The sequence below is a fragment of the Amia ocellicauda genome, chromosome 18, assembly GCF_036373705.1.
Source record: "Amia ocellicauda isolate fAmiCal2 chromosome 18, fAmiCal2.hap1, whole genome shotgun sequence".
Taxonomy (NCBI): domain Eukaryota; kingdom Metazoa; phylum Chordata; class Actinopteri; order Amiiformes; family Amiidae; genus Amia; species Amia ocellicauda.
The window spans coordinates 26,261,948-26,283,189 of NC_089867.1; the positions used below are offsets into that span (position 1 = coordinate 26,261,948).

Consider the following 21,242-nt stretch of genomic DNA (forward strand, 5'->3'; position numbering starts at 1 on the left):
TGGGTGCCTGATTCACTGGGACCCGAAGGGTTGCTTTAACTGAAGCATTGTACCTTAACAGAGACACTGGTTAACAACTGGGTGAAAAGTATTACATTTCTCTGTCAGTTTCAGTAAAATCTATCCTAAAACTACCATTGTGTCAGGGTGGTGAGAAAATGACTCAATGATCAAAAGAATCCCAGTTGGAGGGAATGTAAATCATTTCAGTGGATACTGGGGACATGAAAAGACACACAAGGAACAAGCATTTCAGAAACTCTTCCTGGTCTGTTCCTGCCTGATAGGGGTTGACTGGGTCATCATGTCAGGGTCTGATGCATTACCCATCCCTCATGTTTCAAGAGAAGACAAACAAAATAAACTGTCATGCCCATGTCATTTAAAGAATAGAAATAATACCAACAATAATATTACCTTACCAGAAAGATGAATGACAGATATTCCTCTTAGATTCCTCTTGGATTCCTCAGTTTGATTCAACTGAGGCGTAGCACATACTTGATTGGGGTATTTATCAGAACAAATACGACATAATATATTTACATATCTGGCATCATTAAATGCAAATTAGGTATTATAAACATGAGGGAAGTAAAATAAACCATTAGGGAAGTACGACATTCTGCTTCCTAATAATGCTCGTAGTTTACCAGGACAATTCAGATGTCTCATTCATTTCTTCAGAACCAGGAGAAATAAAAAATCTAATTATACATTTTTATTATCATATCAGCATGTATGAGTATGGATTAACAGTAAGAATTATATAGATTATTTATAGTTTCTTCCATGATAAGGAACAAGATGTAGATACAGTACTGGCTACTTGGAAAATTGGAAATATATAAGAATGTGATAAACAATATACAATGATATGGTTAAGAAGTGTACGTGCTTAAAAATAAACAACATATAATAATCATCTCCTGAGGGCCATGGGCTCCCTTCACTCTCAGGCTCCAGGGTGATGTTATGGGGTTGCTATGGTGGTATGTGCGCCACTTATCTAACAAACATAAGATCTCACCTGGTGACCAGAAGCACAAAGAAAGTCACTTACTATGTAGCCGTTATGAAGACAGAATACAAATCTACATCTGTGTTTGCTTTGACCCTGGCCCTGGGCAAAAGCCTTGATAAAGAAAAGATCTCCACAAATGATCTATAAATACTTAAATATAGGATGTTTTTTATTTTATTTATCAAACCATTTCAGTTAAATCATAAAATGAAATTAGTGCAAACCACATTATTTATTGACTAGAAGGACCAGTACTTAAGGGAAACCATGTTTGAATCGTATTCCTCTAGTGAAATGTGTCAATGTTTGAGATTGTTTCGCAATAAATACCTAGGGTAACCAAGTTCTAGAGCAACTTAAAAATTCCTGGAACCATTTTGTTAGTAGAAAAAATATATATTTGCTTCTGGTTCTGGATATGGGCTCAGTCAAATGACCCAACTACTGCCTAAGTTCATTGTAGTGCTTTTCAGCCCAGAGGAGTCTAGGAAAATGCAGTTCACTGCGTTGCTTGATATCCGTTGTCCAGCAGTACTCAGGGGACAGCACTTTGGTTGGCTTCATGATCCAGAAGTACTTGTTCAGGTGGCTCTCATCGTGCCACAGGGCCTCCACCTGGTTCCGCTTGTCCGTCATGATGCCCAGGTAGCAGCTCTCAGCCAGGCGCTGCACGTTCTCCCACGTGCCACCAAAGATGGCTGCATGGTAGTAGTGGTCACCCTTATACATGTAGGCCATAGAATTGGGATTCCTGTCATAGGTGAAACTATCAGCTTCTCTGTTGTAGAAGAAAGCATGCAACTGGGCCACAGAGTCTCCCAGAGCCTCCGACCCGAATCGGCCCACGAAGATCTGGTCCACATCTGTGCAGAACACGTACTGGGCCTGGTGACGGATGTGGGACTCTATGACATTGGTGATGGTCAGCATTCTCATCATGGAGATGTCTTGCCAGCGTTTGTGCTTCTCCACCTTCATGATAACGATACTCCGTTGTGGCCCCAGCTGGATCTCGGGGACCCTCTCAGGGCTGTCAGTGAAGATGTAGTAGACCACTCGCAAGCCTGGCATGAAGTGGCTCTCTGCAGAGGTGAGGAAATCCTTGAGGTAGGCATCCAGGTACCTGCAAGCACACACAAGGTCTGAAATTCTCCATTAATTCTTACATAGCCCTCCAGGACTGAGAGATGTTTGTATACAAAGATCTTCTCCTGAAGGTGGAGTATTATTTGTAAAAGAAAAAAAAAAAAAAACATATTACAAGAGACAAATACCATAAGACTAAAAAACTATGCAATATACAAATTATACACCGATCAGCCATAACATTATGACCACTGGCAGGTGAAGTGAATAACACTGATAATCTTGTTATCATGGCACCTGTCAGTGGGTGGGATATATTAGGCCTGTATGTAATATTAACCCTAAACCACATATTCATATTTTGTAAGTCACCCTGGACAAGGCCATCTGCTAATAAATAAATAATAATAATGAATGTGTAACTTAATGTGTACTGCACGTTGATTTAAAATTTAATCTATATTTATATCAATCTTTAGATGTTACATTAACATTATATAAGCTTAAATTATGAAAATAGATGGTTGATTATCAATTGAACAGTTATGTAATAGTAATAAATGGGGCCACACAGGCTGTAGCGTTTCCAGCCATTCTTACTTGCCAACAGCAAACACTGTCAGAGCTACAGTGACATTCTGTTCTGTGTAGAACGCATCGTAGAGTTCAGGATCAAACATGCCATCCCAGATGATCGGCGCTCCCCAGGAAGTGCTGGTCTGCACGTCTTTCCTGGAGCTGAAGGAAGGGAGTTTAGTGAAGATTGCAGGTAAATTCACTGGCAGAGTTTGCATGGAAAAGTCATGTCTGTCATTCTCACAAAGTTCTGGCCCTGCTCTTCTCACTCTGCAGTTTTGGATTACAGAGAGAAACTGGTCGTGCTCATGCAGATTCCTCAACTCATGTACTATACAGGGGTCTGTTAATGCCCATGACTGTATTGTCAGAACATATTCATGTGCTGCCATGAAAACTGCTCCCATTCCCAATTCACATGCATTACTTCCGTTTCCCATCACACTGTATAGAATACAGAATACACACACCCCTATACTACCTGTTTCATTAGTGGTTTCATTGTATTAAATCAATCTGTATGAGTTTGTGTGAACAGGAAGGAAAGTGGAGGTTTGATAATAATAATATATTATTATTACTACTACTACTATTATTATTATTATTATTATTAATAATAATAATAATAATAATAATAATAATAATAATAATAGTAGTAATAATAATAATATTTATTTATTGGCAGACGACTTTATCCAGGGCAACTTTCAAAACATAAGAGCAATAGAAAGTGCAAAAGTACAGTACAGTTCAAAGCATAATGCAATTGACATGCTTGTATAGGAAATATACAGTAAACAATACAAGTCCTAGATCCTAGCTAGTAAAAGCTAGTAAGTGCAGGCATCATTAAGAGCGAAGGGAAAGGAGGCATAGGCGAAATCAAAATAAACAATATGAGCAGTGTTTCCAGCACGGGAACTCGGGGCACCGAAGTCGCAGTAGTCCAGGCAGGAGAGGACCAGTGACTGGACAAGCAGCTGAGTCGAGTAGTCGGTGAGGAAGGGACAGATACGGCATATGTTGCTCAGGAAGAATGTGCAGGTGCGTGTCAGCGTGGTGATGTACTGGGTGAAGGAGAGCGCAGGATTGGGAATGGGAGCGGCTGCCAGTAAAGGGTTTCCAGAAGATATGTAATGAGATTATAATTAAAAATATTTACATTTTAATGTAAACAATCTGCCTGTATCAGTGACAGACATGTCAACAGTGCAGTGATCAGCAGATCAGTGCTTTCAGTATCTGGTATACTTTGCACTCCCAGAAACACAGCCTTGAGTGACATTGACACTGTAGGTTTTGGCTAAGGTTGTGAAAACAAATATAATGTATATATAATATACAATGTAACCCATATCATAAAATTGATTTAATTCAATTACCTGTCACTGTCTTTTGGCTGCACTTACCAAAGATCTAGCGAGTAATCAATATGTTCCTCAGGTCTTAAGTTGGTGCCAGAAGGTAATATGCACCTGTGTGTAAAGATAAGATTGTACTGAAGTAAGAAAACAAAGTTACGATACAGTAGTGATTGTACAGTATAGGCACTATGTTAAGAAGTGATACCATACTGCTGCATATGTACACAGAGTGGGATGTAAGAGACACTCCCTGCCTCCCTGGCTGCCTCCGTTTCCCTGAACCTGTGGCACATCTTGGGGCCCGTGCTCGGCAGCTGGCCCCACTTTGGCCTGACAGGACCCTTGCTGGACAGAAGACCTGCTCCAGGAATGGACACTGGGCCGTTGGGCTGTGATAACAAGAAACTGTAGGCCAGCTGGTTGAGGCAGCTGCTAGTTACAATGGAGTGAGCATTGATTATATCCACCATGGTGAACCTGTCACTCGGCCCAAAGAACCTGCCCAAAGAACCTGTTGGCAGACTGACCCAGAAACAGGCTAACCTGAAATAGGTGTACCTTGATAAATACAGGAAAACCAACAACAACTAAAAAAACAGCTGAAAATATAAAGTTGCTTGTAGATTTAATTAAATTACCTGCCACTCATTCTACTGCACTTACCTGCTATCTTTTGGGGTAGAAATATACTTTCCCTGCAATAATGTGATGCCACGAGGTAAAATGTTTCTTGGCTTCATCCATTCGAATGAACTGTACATAAAGAGAAAAAAATATATACACTACCGGTCAAAAGTTTTAAAACACCACAATTTTTCAATTTTTAATTGAAATTTACGCAGTTCAATGTCTCAATGTACTCTGAAATTAAAGCATAGAACAAATAAACAAATTTGGTTTTTATACCCCCCCCCTTTTCTGAAATGCGGGGTGGGGGGATACTTGGTCTGAGTAGGAATAACACATTTCAGAAAATATTGATTATTATGACATATTCTGGATCCAGACAGTCTACTGATCAAAACAAGAGCATCCACGTCTTGGTAGAAGCAACACACACCCGTAGAGAGTTCAACATCTCAAGATGGAAAACTCTGTGTACAGTGTACTAATACACAACGATTTATTAATTGGATCTGAACTTCTTTGTGTTTGACAGAATATCAAATAATATATACTGGATTTACCGTTAGGTTGTTCTGAACAAAACAAGACAATTTGCAAAGAAATCCGATAGAAACGGAGCAGACTACACGTTTACCCCCCGGGCTCTGAATGACGGTGGGCGACACGGAAACTGTAAATTGGACGTGTTTGAGAATAAAACGCACTGGGAGCCAAGAGAATAAGCTTTCAAACGATGTGCTCATTGTAGGAATACAGTGTCACTTCTATGCACAGGAGCTGCATGTTACACTGCCAAATAATGCGTAAGAGGGTGTAGTGACACAGTATATAACTTTGAAATGGACATTATTTTGCAGTTTTTGGTAACCTTTTTTTTTTTTTTAATCTCTGTCAGTTTACCGCTTACCTTTCACATTTCAGGTTATTCACTGGACTTGAACTGCTTAAATTTCAATAAACTGGAAGCATGGGGGCGTTCTAAAACTTTGGACCGGTAGTGTACATCCCAGGGATGTGCAGAGCAGTTAATGTTTTAAAACCTCAATAATTACCTCAAAGGTGTTATCAATTGCTTTGCTGCTCTTAAATTCAGAATTGGAATATATTGGACCTCACACTTGGGTATCAGCATGCTTCACAATGTCACAGTATGTTCAGCAAAGCAAGGTGTTGACATCTCAAGTATTCTCATGTTCCAGCATAAACTACACACAATAGACCTCTTCGTCACCACAATCTTTGGCCCAATAGGAGTAACCATGTAGTAAATTACTAATGAAAAAGCCCCACTCCCAGTCAAATAAACTGGAGTAACTCCCAGAAGTCACTGGCAGTGCTGGCATTGTATGGTTAAAGCTCACTACAGTATCACACACACTGACCTGGTACCTGTAGCCATCTGTGAACTCAGAACTTTGCGGCTCTGTTAATCATAAGAGGCTGAAAAGAACAGTTGCTAGAACACAGAACAAGAGCTATAGATTGATCAGTGTGGACACATGATGGAAACGGACAATAAAAGCTTCTCTCTTTACCTGGTCTTGACCAAAGGCTGGGCTTCACTGGTAATACAACTTGGTTCTGCAGCTCTGTCAGGATTCAAAAGGTGATGATGGAAGGATGGAAATGGAGAGAAATTCATCATAGGTAGCACAAAGAATTGTATTCACACTCAGTGTTCATGTGAAACGGCATATACAGGAAAAACATTCTTGTGTGCATAAATGGAGGATTGTACAAATTATTACAATTATCCAAGCTCCTGCAAATTGAATGATAAAGGTCATGACATCACCACACTGAGATTTAATAGAAGGAAAAGTAAATGTTATTTAAAGAGTGAAAGGATCTATTGAAAAATGACCATGCCATACAGTTAAAATGTTAAAGAAATATATTTTTAAAAATCCTCATTAGTTTTTTTTAGTTACATATACACCGATCATCCATAACATTATAACCACCTGCCTACAATTATGTAGGTCCCTCTTTTGCCGCCAAAACAGCCCTGACCTGTCGAGGTATGGACTCCACTAGACCTCTGAAGGTGTGCTGTGGTATCTGGCACCAAGACATTAGCAGCAGATCCTTTAAGTCCTGTAAGTTGTGAGGTGGGGCCTCCATGGATCGGACTTGTTTGGCCAGCACATCCCACAGATGGTCGATTGGATTGAGATCTGGGGAATTTGGAGGCCAAGTCAACACCCTGATCTCGGACCAGGCCACCTTCTTCCATTGCTCCGTGGTCCAGTTCTGATGCTCACGTGCCCATTGTAGGCGATTTCGGCAGTGGACAGGGGTCAGCATGGGCACCCTGACTGGTCTGCGGCTACGCAGCCCCATACGCAACAAACTGCGACGCACTGTGTGTTCTGACACCTTTCTATCAGAACCAGCATTCACTTTTTCAGCAATTTGAGCTACAGTAGCTCGTCTGTTGGATCGGACCACACGGGCCAGCCTTCGCTCCCCACGTGCATCAATGAGCCTTGGCTGTCACCGGTTCACCGCTTTTCCTTCCTTGGACACTTCTGATAGGTACTGACCACTGCAGACCGGGAACACCCCACAAGAGCTGCAGTTTTGGAGATGCTCTGACCCAGTCGTCTAGCCGTCACAGTGTGGCCCTTGTCAAAGTCGCTCAGATCCTTATGCTTCCCCATTTTTCCTGCTTCTAACAAATCAACTTTGAGGACAAAATGTTCACTTGCTGCCTAATATATCCCACCCACTGACAGGTGCCATGATAATGAGATTATCAGTGTTATTCACTTCACCTGTCAGTGGTCATAATGTTATGGCTGATCAGTGTATATGTATACATAATATAATTTCAGTGATAATTACGGGGCTGTGGGCACATCTTTGTGTGTGTGTTCTGAATTTAAGCTTGCATCTTGTTTGGGGAGGTGTTTTGTTTTGGGGTGGGGGGTGGGATATAGAGAGCCGAGCTTCTCTTTTTCATGTTAATTTTTATTTTTGTGTCTCTCTTTTTGTTGTGTTATTCACCGTTGTGAGCTTTCAGGGTGGATCGGGATATTACAATTTTATCTGACATTGTGGGTCTTCTGTACATCTTGCAGTTTTCACCTCTTCCATACATTTACTTTTTGTGTTCCAATCGGAAATGTTAGGGACGCAAAATAGTAAATCTAAGGGGAACAAGGGTTGTAAAATAAATGTTATTAGCCTGAATGTCAAGGGGCTCAATCATCCAATAAAATGTGAGAAGGTTTTGTCCCATCTTCAGAATTTAAAAGTAAATATTGCTTTTCTTCAAGAAACCCATTTCAGATCATCAGTCCATTTTAGAATTCGTAGGGACTGGGTTGGCCAATCTTTTCACCTGTCAGTGGTCATAATGTTATGGCTGATCATTGTATATATGTAATTTATTGCTTTTCTGAATGTTTTCAATATCCTTTTTTATCATGTGTTATTGATTTACTAATTCAAGGAAAATAAATGTTGGTAATTCATTTTCAAACCTGTAAAATTAGCTTTGTGTTTTTACTTCCAGTCTCCTGGTATTATTTAGGTTTTCACAACTGAGAGCATAAAATAAAACTTGCAAGGTGAAAATAACTCTGGGAAATATGGGACATGTTGTGCATGACAATATTGTCTGTCTGCAACTCTACCTAAACAGCACCAACTCAGGGCTCAGGAATGTAAATTCTGGTGCTGCTGGACAAGAACACAAGACAACACCTCCATTGTGGCCTGTGTCAACAGAAAAGGTGGTTGGCTATCATAGATGCTCAATGCTCCTGGCCCTGTGTCCGTACTCCATAAAATACAAACAATTGGTCTGAGCACCGAATGTCCTTAGTGCATTCCAAATAGCACCTAGATAGATTGCTCCGAAGTGAAGGGAGGAGGAAGAAAAGCCAGATATGGAGATGGCCTCCAGATATACTTTGACCGTGGACGGGGACTTGCCTTGTTCCAACATCTCCTGCAGAAATTGTAATACGATCCCAATGGTGTAATTAATTGGGTCTTGACCGCCATCTTGGCACCAGGTTCTAAAACGTCCACCAGCGGTAGGAATACTGCAACCTTGTAGAGGGCGCTCTTGCCAACTGAATAGTGGCTACTACCGCATCTGACAGACCCCAGGTAATCAATCACTCCCACTCAGGGGCAAGGCCCAGAGCTGGAGGAGGCCCGGATTGGGGTGCCAAAGTGTGCCTTGCACCTGGGACAACAAGTCCACACTCACTGGGAGCTGCCAAGGCTCTCCGTGGAGGAGGGCGATCAGGTCTGTGAATCAGAATCTGCGAGGCCACCGAGGGGCTATCAGCAGAACTGTTGCTCATTCTATCCTGACCTTCTCCAGGACCACCGGGAGAAGGGGGAATGGTGGGAATGCTTAAAGGAGACAGTGCAGCCACGTGTGGGCTAGTGCATCGATCCCTAGGGTACCTGAGCGGTCTCGGACAGAGAACCATAGTGGGCAGTATGTGGACTCTGCCTAGGCAAAGAGATCCACTTCCGCCGCAGCCGAATCGTGCCTAATAGTGCCCTTCTTGCCGGGATCAGATTTTGAGGACGGCCTGATCTAGGCAGATTCACTCAATTTCTTAATATTGGACCAATACCCTGTAACCGGTGTGAATGTTCAGGAAAGCCAGACAGGCTGGCCAGCTGAATGGTTCAACTGTTCAAAGGGCATCTTACCTGTGAGAAGAATGTATATTGGATGTATACATACAAACTGGGCAAATTAGGTGCAGTTTCAATAGGATTAGAAAAGGTGAAACATTTTACAGTGGGAGCGGAAAGCTCTCCTGCCAGCCTAAAGCTTTAGTTGCCATGCAAGTAAAACACTTGCCAACATTTTGGGATCATGGAATTAGCTGAGATCTGAGGAGAGGAAGACACAGGCTGATGCCTATTTTGACAGGACAGCAGGGAGTGGGAGTCTTACCTTTTGGACAAGTGGGGAAAGAGTGCTGAACAGAACAGCATGAGCATGCAGACAAGGCATAAGGTCTTCCACTTGTGGCTCTCCTTAAAGCTAAAATGAAAAAAAAAAATAGTTCAAAGGTCTCAATCAATGTCATCCATCTAACATCCAAGTAATGTGAAGAAGGTGTATAAAGGTAGGTCCATAAATATATTTGGACATGGACACCATTTTCATAATTTTGTCTTTGTACACCACCACAATAGATTTGAAAGGAAGTGTAGACTTAAGTGTAGACTTTCATCTTTAATTCCAGGGTAGTTACATCCAAATTAGGTGAACGATGTAGGAATTACACCCATTTTTATATGTGGTCCCCCAATTTTAGGGGCTCAAAAGTATTTGGACAAACTAACATAATCATGAATTAAATTGTGAGTTTCAATACTTGGTTGCAAATCCTTTGCAGTCAATGACTGCCTGAAGTCTGGAACCCATAGACATCAGCAGATGCTGGGTTTCTTCCCTGTTGATGCTCTGCCAGACCTGCACTGCAGCTGTATTTAGTTGTATTTAGTTCCTGCTTGTTCTTGGCGCATTTTGCCTTCAGTTTTGCCTTCAGCAAGTGAAATGCTGCTCAAATTGATTCAGGTCAGGTGAGTGTCAAAATGATGACACGTTACTGTCCGTAACTGTATATAGTGACCTCCAGATTTATTTATACCTGAATAAACAGTAACAAAAAACATCATATAAAAAGATTAAGATATTGGATAATGTGTCCTGCAGATTAATTTTCTTTTAAAGTTATACTGTAATCTTATTCGCATTTTACAGAGCAAATTCATATTCATTATCTGAGTCCAGGTCCCAACATATATTTTTCCAAAAATGTATATATGGTAAATTAGATAATTTGTTTCATCATATAGAAAACAGTCAGTGTGGCAGCACCCCTTAACTGAACAGAGATTTATCATTACTTTTCACATGATTGAAGTTGAGGGCCTTTTTCTGTTTTATTTCAACATGGTGTGCATGTATTTACTTAGACCTGTGTCAGTCTTATTCAGTAATTTGTTGTTTGTTTGGTTGTCTCTGGTAAGAAGTGAAGGGGAGATTATGCCGTGTTATGCAAATTTTAGTGATTAATGATCTACCTAACAGCAGTGTTCGAATTGAGGGGGGGCTGGGGGGGGTCCAGGACCCCCCATAAGAGAGAAAACTTTGAACTTGGGGGGTTCCCGATATTTCATTGACAAAAACTAATATTGTTTGTCGAAATGCCCTGACACGATACGGCTTCTTCCAAATCTCATCAGTGTTCCAGAATCGATGTTTTTTTCCTTCAGTGATGTTCTAAACACGCGCACGTGGGGAGTAATCAATGGCCGCGTTCACGACACGCATATTTTGCCGAGTCGCAGACTCTGCGACGAAACTGTCCAAGTTACCCGTCTGCAAGAACTCGGCCGGAAAAGACGTCACAAGGTGACGCATCTACAGGCTGCAAAGACAGCCGTGCAGCTTCTCAAGAGGAACTGCGCTGCAGCAGCTGCGGCTTCAAAACAACAAACGAGCGCTGTGTGACAAAGACGTGCGTATCAGCCAGAGACAGACTCACTGCATGGGCAGCGCCACCTAGTCAGGGAGTGTGAATCGCCCTTGAGTCATGTCATGAAGGATCTTATTAATTTCATGCTAGATAAGTACAACAGAAATATAATATTGTAAAGATTGACAGTTCAACAATAAAATAATATGCATCTTGTGTGGTGTACGTATACATTATAACCTAATTTCCATGTATTATGTGAATTTGTAAGTTGCACACCTGGCAAGGAAATTCATAATAATACATACAAAATATTGTACATATGTATTTCTCTGAATGTACAGGTTAAATGTAAATTCGAAACCAGTGTATATATAATATTGTACACACACAAACAAAATCTGTTGTAATACATTTGATCAGTATGTGAGTATTTCAATCAATCAATCAATTTTTATTTGTATAGCGCCCTTCGCAGGGAAGCCACAGAGTGCTTTACAGAGTGGTAAACATACAACAAACGTACAGCAAAATAAAATACAACCCTTAAGTGTCCCAACATTGAGTAGGAATAAAACATTCTACTAATGAAATGTCATAAAGCTACTTAATCTGATATGAACTGATTAAATGGCCCATTTTCTGATTACACTGTAAAGTATGAAGCTGGTGCAGCACAAAGGGAACTCTGATTGCTTTAATCTGTGAATACACCGACTCCAGGTTTGTTCAGCTGGACTCTGCAGCCCCAGTGCCAGAGCTGTGCACGCTCCGTCTGCACAGACCGTGACGTCACACGGAGACTCCCGTCTGCAATCCCAGAAGTGTGAACGCGGTGTCCTGGACCTGCGCATGCGCAGACCCGCAGCTCTGTGCTCCACGGAGGTCCAGATCACGTAGCAAAAACTGAGATGGGTTTTTGTTTTGTTTTCTTGGACACATCGTCTACTGAAATCTACTAAATCATATCCAAACTACAATCTTAATAATCATAAACATATACTATTATTTTTATATGTATTAATAGCCCTACTGTTATAATAATGATGATGATAATAATATTGTAGCGATCCTGGCGGTGTCTGTGTGTATGTGCCAGTAGGGCAGCCCAAAGGTGGGGATGTAAAAGTGTGTATGCGTGTGAATGTGCGTTACATGTGGGGGGTGTTGTGTTGTGTTAGGGAGGGATGTTTGTGGGTATTTGTGTCTGTGTGGCTCCTAACCCGAGCGGTGATTGCGGGAGGAGTCGCCAGACAGGGGACTATAGAAGGGAGTCAGTGGGAAAGACGTATGTGTGGAGTTTATGTGAATCTTAGTGTGAAAGGGGGATAGTGGATGTACCTCTTTGAAAAGACCAATAAACACCAGTTTTGTGTTGGAAGACTTCTATGGGGCACCAACTGTAAAACAGCGCACACTTTTTTGCGAGTGTCTTTTTTCACACATTTAACTTAAACCTTGTTTTTTGTTCCACATTTAGTAAATACTTAAGCCGTTTTTTCCACATTTATAAATATTTCGTTTATTTAAATAAATAAATGTTAAATCTGCTTTTGAAAAATAAATATTTATTGTTTGATTAAATATTTAACTAAATCCAAAATCTCTGAGTTGCAAAATAAATATATAGCTTTTAAACAAATATTTTGTTTAAATCTAAATGTTAAATATAAATATAAATGTTAAATGTGGAGTTTGCAAAATAAATGTATAGCTAACATGCAAATGCAGCCCCGCCCCTCTGGTCAGTCAGCCTCTCACAGCAGTGGGCGGGGCGTGATGCCTTAAATGGCGGCAGTGCAGTGACAGCGGGTCCAGCGTATGACGTGTCTGTTATTGAGACACACAGCACTGAAATTAAACAAAGTCAGACATTTATTTCTTTGAGGAATTGGGTCTTAGAGGCTCAAGAGAAAAAGCAGCAAACGTTTCAGTTCATCAGTGCTTAGCAAGCACAGCTCACAAGTTTCTCTGTTATGAAATTAACTTCGGGGAAATTAAAAACATGTTGAAACTTCATAAATGCACATCTTACGATCCATTCTCAATTAAACTGTCTGAATCTCACGATCTCTCCTATATTGAGTGTTTTATACACAAGTATCCCACAGTGCATCTGGTTACAGGTTCAGTGAGTGACCACTGATGACCATGACTGCGTGTTATTTATTATAAATCCAATATGCTGGTGTGATTGTGGGTCAGTGTCTCAAAGGGGGAAACTATTATCTGCGAGTTTATACTTCACACCCTGGCATCTGCTCCGCTGGCCGCTCACTGTATATAAAGTCCTGCCCTGACCCGCCCACCGCATCCGCAGTTCGGTGATTGTTTTTAATTCAATTTTTACTGGGAGCCAGTGTCCACTGAGTGGGTCAGTTTTTACTGGGAGCCAGTGTCTACTAAATGGGTCAAGTTTTACTGGAAGCCAATGTCCACTCAGTGGGTCAGTTTACTGGGAGTGACCACTAGCTCCACTGACCGCATCACGGAAACGCAATCCGACAATTTGATGCCCTGATGCACCGAAACGCAGCTACATTACAGGGTGACTGAAGCCCCGCCCACTGCTGTGAGGGGTTGGCCTGACCAGAGGGGCTGGATTTGCATGTTAGCTATATATTTATTTTGCAAACTCCACATTTTACATTTATATTTAACATATACATTTATATTTAACATTTATATTTAAACTACATATTTATTTAAAAACTATACATTTATTTTATGACTCAGATTTAGGATTTAGTTAAATATTTAATCAAATGATAAATATTTATTTTTCAAAAACGTAGATTTAGCATTTACTTCAGTATTTATTTAAATAAACGAAATATTTATAAACGGCTTAAGTATTTACTACATGTGGAAAAAAAACAAGGTTTAAGTTGATGTTGTGAAAAAAGACACTCGTAAAAAAGTGTGCGCCGTTTTACATTTGGCGCCCCACAGACTTCTGCCTCATTTGCTTTTATTTCAACGACCTGCATATATCCTGCATTAACAATAACGGGGAAGGAATTAAGTATGTTAACCACTAAGTAGCCTATATAGTTATGTCATAAAATTAAAATAAAAAAACTAAAACAAAATAAAAAAGTATCAAAGTGTCATTATGCATAGCTGAGTGGAAACATCACCAATTCTCCACCTTCGTGCTGAGCAGCAGATCGTTTGTAGCTGATTTTTTTTAATCTTATCTATCAGACAATTGTAGGAAGCTGTGCTAACGTTTACTCTGAAAAACGCGGTTACAGGGAGCAAACTTAGTCATTATGAATGAAATTATTCAAGCTATTAATTTCTCCATTATGACTGAAGAGAAAATAATGCTTGCCCCAGGATGAAGGGACCCCCATAAAGTCTAATCCAATTCGAACACTGCCTAGCAGCAATCATGTAGGCTGAAATCAAAAGATTTTTGCCAACTACCGTGTCTATGCCCCCACCAGCCAGAGAGAGAGAGTCCTCTTTCTCCCTCAGCTACACCCGCTCCTGATCGGCACCTTACCAGTTATCATTTCAGGTGATTTCAACTGTGCTCTGAGGGATGTAGACCGGAGTAAGCCCCGCAACGATAGATCCAGCAGGGACCTCGCTGCGTTCGTGGAGGACTTTGAACTCTGCGACGCAGGTCGGGACCTGGTCCCCTTGTTCACCTGGGTGAGTTCTTCTGGCTCCTCCTTCTCCAGGATAGATCTCGTCCTCCTCAGTAAGCCACTGGAGAGGACCGCCATGTCTTCGGAGGCGGTCTTCTTTTCAGACCACAGGCTCCTGACGACAGAGGTGCTCATCCCGAGCACACGGGAGTCGGGGCCTGGGGTCTGGAAGCTCAACACCTCCCTGCTCGATGACCCTCGTGTTATTAAGACCTTTAGCAGACGCCTAGAGGAGTGGAGGACCCTGAAGGACCTTTTTGATTCTCCCATAGGGTGGTGGGAGATGGTGAAGAAAAGGACCAAGGGCTACTTCATTCAGCTGGGGAAACGGAAAGCTCGTGAGAGGCGGGCGAGATATTCCCATCTAAACGCCCGCCTACAGCGCCTGAGTCTTTTACAGCTCAGAGGCTTCGACCTAGCTGAGGAGGTGGCTCAGGTCAAACTGAGTCTCTCCGCCCTCTATCGGGAGGAGCAAGAGAAGATCAAGGTCCTTTCCAGGGTCCGCATCATGGAGGACGATGAGAAATGCAGCCGCTTCTTCTTCAAGAAAACGAAGGAGAGGTGGCCTGCAATGTCCTCCATGATCGACTCCTCGGGGCAAGAGGTGGAGGGCAAAGAGGCTGTTGAGACAGTGTTGCGGGATTTCTACAGGGAGTTGTACGATCAGAAGGTGGTGGATCAAAATCTGATCCATCACTTTCTGTCCCTGTTGGAGTCCCGCAATGAGGGGGACGAGGAGGAGGAGGAGGATCCAGAGATCACCACCACTGAACTCTCCCAGGTGATAAAGAGTCTTAACTCTGGAAGGACACCGGGTCCCGACGGGATCCCTGCTGAGTTCTATAAGATCTTTTGGGAGGTGCTTAAAGAAGATCTGGCCCAGGTCTTGGGGTCGATGTACAGAGAGGGCAGATTGGCCCCTTCTATGAAGAAGAGTATCCTCTCCCTTCTTCACAAGAAGGGAGACCAAAAAGATCTGAGGAACTGGCGGCCGGTCAGCCTCCTGTGCACCGACTACAAGATACTGGCCAAAGCACTGACGCTCCGGCTGCAGCGGCCACTCCCTCAAGTCGTGGGTCCCGACCAGGTCTGTGGTGCCCGGGGGAGATCGGCGGCCGACAACGCCATGCTGCTCAGGGATGTCGTGGCCTACTCGAACGAGAGAGGACTTCCCCTGGTCCTAATCAGCTTAGACCAGGAGAAAGCCTTCGACAGAGTGGGCCACGAATACCTGCAGCTCGTTATGGAGAGGATGGGTCTCGCTCTTGGCCTGAGGAAGTGGGTTAAGATCATCTACAGCGGTCTAAGCAGCAGGGTCCTTGTGAACCGCCACCTGACCGAACCATTTCCGGTCAGGTCGGGGGTCCGGCAGGGTTGTCCCCTGTCGGCCCTGCTGTACGTCCTCTGTCTGGAGCCGTTCATGCAGGCGATCCACCGGGACGTCCGGGTGACAGGTTTCCATCTCCCGGGTTCCGGCGGAGAGCAACTGAAGGCCCTGGCCTACATGGACGACGTGGCCGTGGTTTGCACGGACGCTCCGTCCATGGCCAGGGTCGAGGAACTGCTGGACGGCTTCTGCAGGGCGACGGGGGCCGCTGTCAACAAGGCCAAGAGCGAGGTCTACCTCTCCAGGGCATGGCCTGTCGGCCGGGGCCCGCCGACCGTGTTCCCTGTGAAGCCGTTTATCAAGTTTCTGGGGATCACGATCGACGGGACCAACACGGGCACCCGGAGCTGGAAGGAGGCCATATGGAAGGTCCAAAAGAAGATCCACGGCTGGAGCACAAGGACCTTGACGATGGCTGGTAAGGTGCTGGTCGTAAAGGCCATCCTCTTCCCGATACTCCTCTACGTAGGAATGATCTTCCCCCCAGACAAGGTCATCGCAAAATTAGTGACCCGAATTATATTTCGGTTTGTCTGGGGGAGCAAAATGGAGAGGCTGAAAAGAGTGCAGATGGTGAAGGGTACCCTGGATGGAGGCAGGGGGGTCCCGGACGTTGTGCGGCTGATAAAGGCGCAGGGGCTGGCCTATGTGGTCAAGAACATCCAGGCTGCTGGCAAGAAGGTGAGTTTTATGAACCGCTTTTATTTTGCCAGCAGCCTGAGACCATTCGGCCTCTGCGCCATGGATAACACCAGGCCGCACTCGTGGGATCCCCCGCCGTTCTACAGGGCGCTCCGAGCCTTTGCGCTTGAAGTAGGCCTCCATAAAGTCGTGCTGGCCTCCTGGGATTATAAGACCATCTGTAGTCAGATGAGATCTACCCAGGAGACCAGCCGGATAGAAGATTTCCCTCCCGAAACCTGCCGGTTTATCTGAGCTAACGCTATGCACGTTTGCCTCACGAATACGCAGAAAGATGTCTCCTGGATGGCTGTGAGTCGGTGTCTCCCCACCCGAGTGTTCATGCACAGAAGGGCCATAGCTCCTTATGACACCTGCCCCTATAAGGGTTGCCTGGGGAAGGAGACGGAGGCTCACATCTTTATTGAGTGCCCCTCCGCCTACAGGGTCTGGCTCCTGTTTTCTCCGTTCCTCCACAGGTTTGCCATTCCTGCGCGGGCGACAGCCCAGCAGATCTTGTACGGTCCTGCCAGGGGACTAACATCTTCTACCCTGAGGTGCTGGTGGCGTGTTGTCTGCGCAGTGAAGCAGGCCCTGTGGGAGGGACGGAACATCTGTCTATTCAATAAGCAGGAGCTGGACCCGATTGTCATCGCGCGGAGGGGCATGGTGCTCGTGAGGGACTACGTCAGTCTGGAGGTCCATCAGAGGGGCAAGGAGGAAGCCTATAAGAACTGGCACATACAAGATCTGGGGGAGCTCAGGATCTCATGATGGGACCCACCTCCGGGGACGGTCAGTTCCCCCTGCTGGAGCCCGAGTCCAAGATCTTTTAACCATTTTTATGGATGATTGTTTTTAAAATGATTTTTAAAATGAATCTTAACTGTTTTTAAAGATTTAGTTGTTTTTAAATCACTAATTGTTTAGGGTTTTTTTGGTTTAGTTTTGTTATATTTTTTTGTCAAATACATTGTCCGTTTTGGATTTAATTTAAAATGCATTGGACCTTTTTTGTTTGTTTTTTATTTTTACCTTTTTAATTGTTTCTTTATTTTGTCCAATGCATTTTTAGTTATTTTCAATGTATTTGACTTTTATGTTGGTGAGCAGTTTTGCTTTAATCACACTTGTTTTGTTGTTCTGTGCACGTTTATTTGAAGTTAATTATTTTGTTTTTCGTTAAATCACAAAGATTTTAAAAATTTTAAGTGATTAAGAATTGATTTTAAAAGTTTTTAATCATAAGTATTAAAAATTGAATTGTTTTTATATGTAATGTAAAATACTACACACAATAAAACAGTATTTACCGTGCTGCCTTTTTAATAAGCAGGAGCTGGACCCAATTGTCACCGCGCGGAGGGGCATGGTACTCATTCGTGAGTATGTCAACCTGGAGGTCCATCAGAGGGGCAAGGAGGAAGCCTACAAGATCTGGCACATAAAAGATCTGGGGGAGTTTAGGATCCCTTGATGGGACCCACCTCCGGGGACGACCATCTCCCCCTGCTGGAGCCCGAGCCAAGATCTTTTAATTCTTTTATGAAAGATTATATTTTAAAATGAATTTTAAAAATGAATTTTAATTGTTTTTAAAGATTTAGTTGTTTTTAAAAAGACTAGTTTGATTGGTTTTTTGGGTTGTTTTTGTTATATTTCTTTGTCAAATGCATTGGCCGTTTGGTTTTAATTTTAAATGAATTGGACTGTTTTGGTTTGTTTTTTATTTTTCTTGTTTTATTTTATTTTTTTGATTTGTCCGATTCATTTTCAGTTATTTTCAATGTATTTGACATTTTTTGTTGGTTAGCAGGTTTGCTTTTAGCACATTTGTTTTTCTTTTTATGCTCATGTTCAGTTATTTTGAATTTAATCACTTTGAGATTAAATTTTTTTTAAGTGATTCTAGTAATTGATTTTAATTTTTTTTTAAATCACAAGTATTAAAATTTTGAATGTTTTTATCTGTAAAATGTAAAATACTTTCACCTAATAAACAGTATTTTACCGTGCTAACGAATTGTCGAGGGGGAGGGAGATCCCACACTGATTGTAACACGTTTTAAAGAACATATCCAATAGATTACAATGCTGAACATCCCCCCCCAAAAAAAAAAAAAAAAAAAGATAACGGACATTTCGGTAAATTACCGTCTGGGTGGCAGCAATAGGCAGGGGGTTTAATAATATTTTAATCTCTACTTCTTGCGTTGTGTACAATACAATTTTGTAAGCAATTGCACTTTCTTCCCCCGCAGTTGGCTCACATGCAACTGGCCAGGAAAAGGACAGGGGAATTTATAGCTTGTTAGTAATATAGTCACAGTGCTCTTGAAATCACAGTATTGTTTATGTTCATTTAATTGATTGTTTTTACTATATTTGACATATTTACCAGTACTTTACCTACATTAGCATAACAATACATTTGTAAATAAACAAAACCCACCAATTTATTAATCTTGTGTCCCCGGTGTTAAACATACATAAACATTGTCTTAATATTTAAATATTGCTCTTACCATAGTGCAATGTAAATCCTGCATTAAATAATTCGCCAGCGTGAAGTAACTTTAAAGTTAAAAACTTTTATAAGACAACAGATCACTTTTACAGTTTCTAAAACCAATCCATTAAAACGTTTATCATCTCACGTCTGGACGTGTTAGATGCAGACAGAGAGCCAGTGACTTATGTGGAGCTGAAGTGTTTGCACTCCAAACTGAGAGATTATAAGGAGCAAATTGCTCTGAAGACAGCGATTCACAGGTGGCGATTTGATTTGGCCTAACCCTTGGTGAAATTATGAGAAAGGGGAAATCAATAATTTAACTAAAGTTTAAATGTATTATGGGACAAACGATTGTCACAAGTGGTGTTGGATTCCCTTTACTAAAGAGACTGAAGAATGTAATCATAGGAATTGACAGCACTTCTGACAGAGTGCAGCAAGAATCGTTATTACAAAGAAAAAGGACAAGGACGAGAGCACTTTAAAATCATCATGTGAGGCTTCAATGCACAGATTCAAGGAAAACACAAAGATGAGGCTACAGTAGGTAAATATGCACATGGAGATAGAAATGGAAGGGGTGATAGGAGTGAATTGTGTGGAAAAGAAAACTATTTTTAAATCACAAATACTCTCCAAGAAAAATACAAGAAAATGGACATGGAGATGTCCTATATGGCAAAGAGTGAAGCGGATTAAATCTTCAACAGAACAGAAGACAGATTCGGTGAACAACGAGAAACCTAACAAACCAATCGACAGGGTGAAACAGAACGGAGTACAAATTACAACTGAAGTAACAATTGCATTAGGCAGCAAAGGAGCCACCAGCATTATATTATTAAATATGAATGATGTATTGGTAGTAGAACAGTAATACAAATACAAACTTGTTTACCTGAATCTACTGGAAGAACACGTGAGCGTCAGAGAGGATACGGAGGTCTTCAAGCGGAGCATGTTTCTCACATTTTAGATCAATCATGCATTCATTACGGTTAGCAATCACCACCCAGGTACACCCACTGGGTAGTGGGTCACCCACTCAGGAACTCACAGCCCTTGTATTTCTATTGGCACCAAACCGTGGCTGAACCCTTGATCTCCACGCAGCGCGTCACTGGTTCCCTTTGTCTGCATCTAATACATCCACAGAGTCACTGATGCACCTGAATTCACCGCCCACGAACAGACCTCAGTTGCGCAAATCAGCCAGGTAAGCTCATAATGTAATAATGCAACGGCTGTTGGAATCAGAAGGTCTTTGACTTTTGGGCCTGGAGTGATGAAAGCTTCACAAATGGGTCTCTTTCAGAAATACTATACCAGCTTTTAGTTTGTGGAGGTGGGAGAAAACCCTATTGCTATTTTCAGAATGGTTAATTCATTTAACACTCAATAATACCGCTGAATACATAATTAACAATGTACAAAAAGAGCACACCCTCCTCTCCATTATCAACTGATACAAAGAAAGCAACGCGAAGATAGAGGAAAAATTCCCGTCACCGGCACCGGCTGCACACGAAGCCCCAGCTCCAGAACAGACAGCCACCACACTGACAGGTCACAGGCATCCCTAACCCGTCCCAGCCAGAACAAAAATGACATGCGTGACTGCCCCGTTAAACGACTTCTTTAATAATCTCAATTAGGTAATTATATTAACGATTAAGCTGCAGACATTTATTTAGTCTCGGATCCCTTTATTAACTTCATGCATCTCCTTTTTTATATTATTTATTAGAATATGTAAATATATATATATATATATATATATATATATATATATATATATATATATATATATATATATATATATATATATATATATAAAAAACAATTACATCTACATA

The 21,242-nt window shown here is 42.0% G+C and overlaps 1 protein-coding gene across 2 annotated transcripts; it reads right to left on the minus strand.

Moving 5' to 3' along the window:
- Positions 1-1,180: 1,180 nt before the first annotated feature.
- LOC136714208 (alpha-1,3-galactosyltransferase 2) lies at positions 1,181-20,920 on the minus strand. Of its 2 annotated transcripts, XM_066691560.1 has the most exons (8): positions 20,285-20,920; positions 9,611-9,700; positions 6,213-6,266; positions 4,714-4,803; positions 4,261-4,455; positions 4,096-4,161; positions 2,711-2,848; positions 1,181-2,147 (listed from the first exon to the last, which is right to left on the minus strand). In XM_066691560.1, exons 1-8 carry the CDS (start codon positions 20,344-20,346, stop codon positions 1,466-1,468), a joined length of 1,377 nt encoding a protein of 458 aa, XP_066547657.1. In that variant the 5' UTR covers positions 20,347-20,920; the 3' UTR covers positions 1,181-1,465. The 2 variants fall into 2 exon arrangements, with proteins under 2 accessions (XP_066547657.1, XP_066547658.1); XM_066691561.1 differs by lacking the exon at positions 4,261-4,455 and having other exon boundaries at positions 20,285-20,720.
- Positions 20,921-21,242: the final 322 nt, after the last annotated feature.

What these genes read in the sequence shown, in the direction of transcription:
- LOC136714208 (XM_066691560.1), bottom strand. Translation starts at nt 20,346, where the DNA reads ATGCTCCGCTTGAAGACCTCCGTATCCTCTCTGACGCTCACGTGTTCT. An exon ending in TGTTCTTCCAGTAGATTCAG is followed by an intron (nt 9,701 to 20,284) that starts GTAAACAAGTTT and finishes TTTTCATTTTAG; the next exon opens with CTTTAAGGAGAGCCACAAGT. An exon ending in CAGCCTTTGGTCAAGACCAG is followed by an intron (nt 4,804 to 6,212) that starts GTAAAGAGAGAA and finishes CTTTATGTACAG; the next exon opens with TTCATTCGAATGGATGAAGC.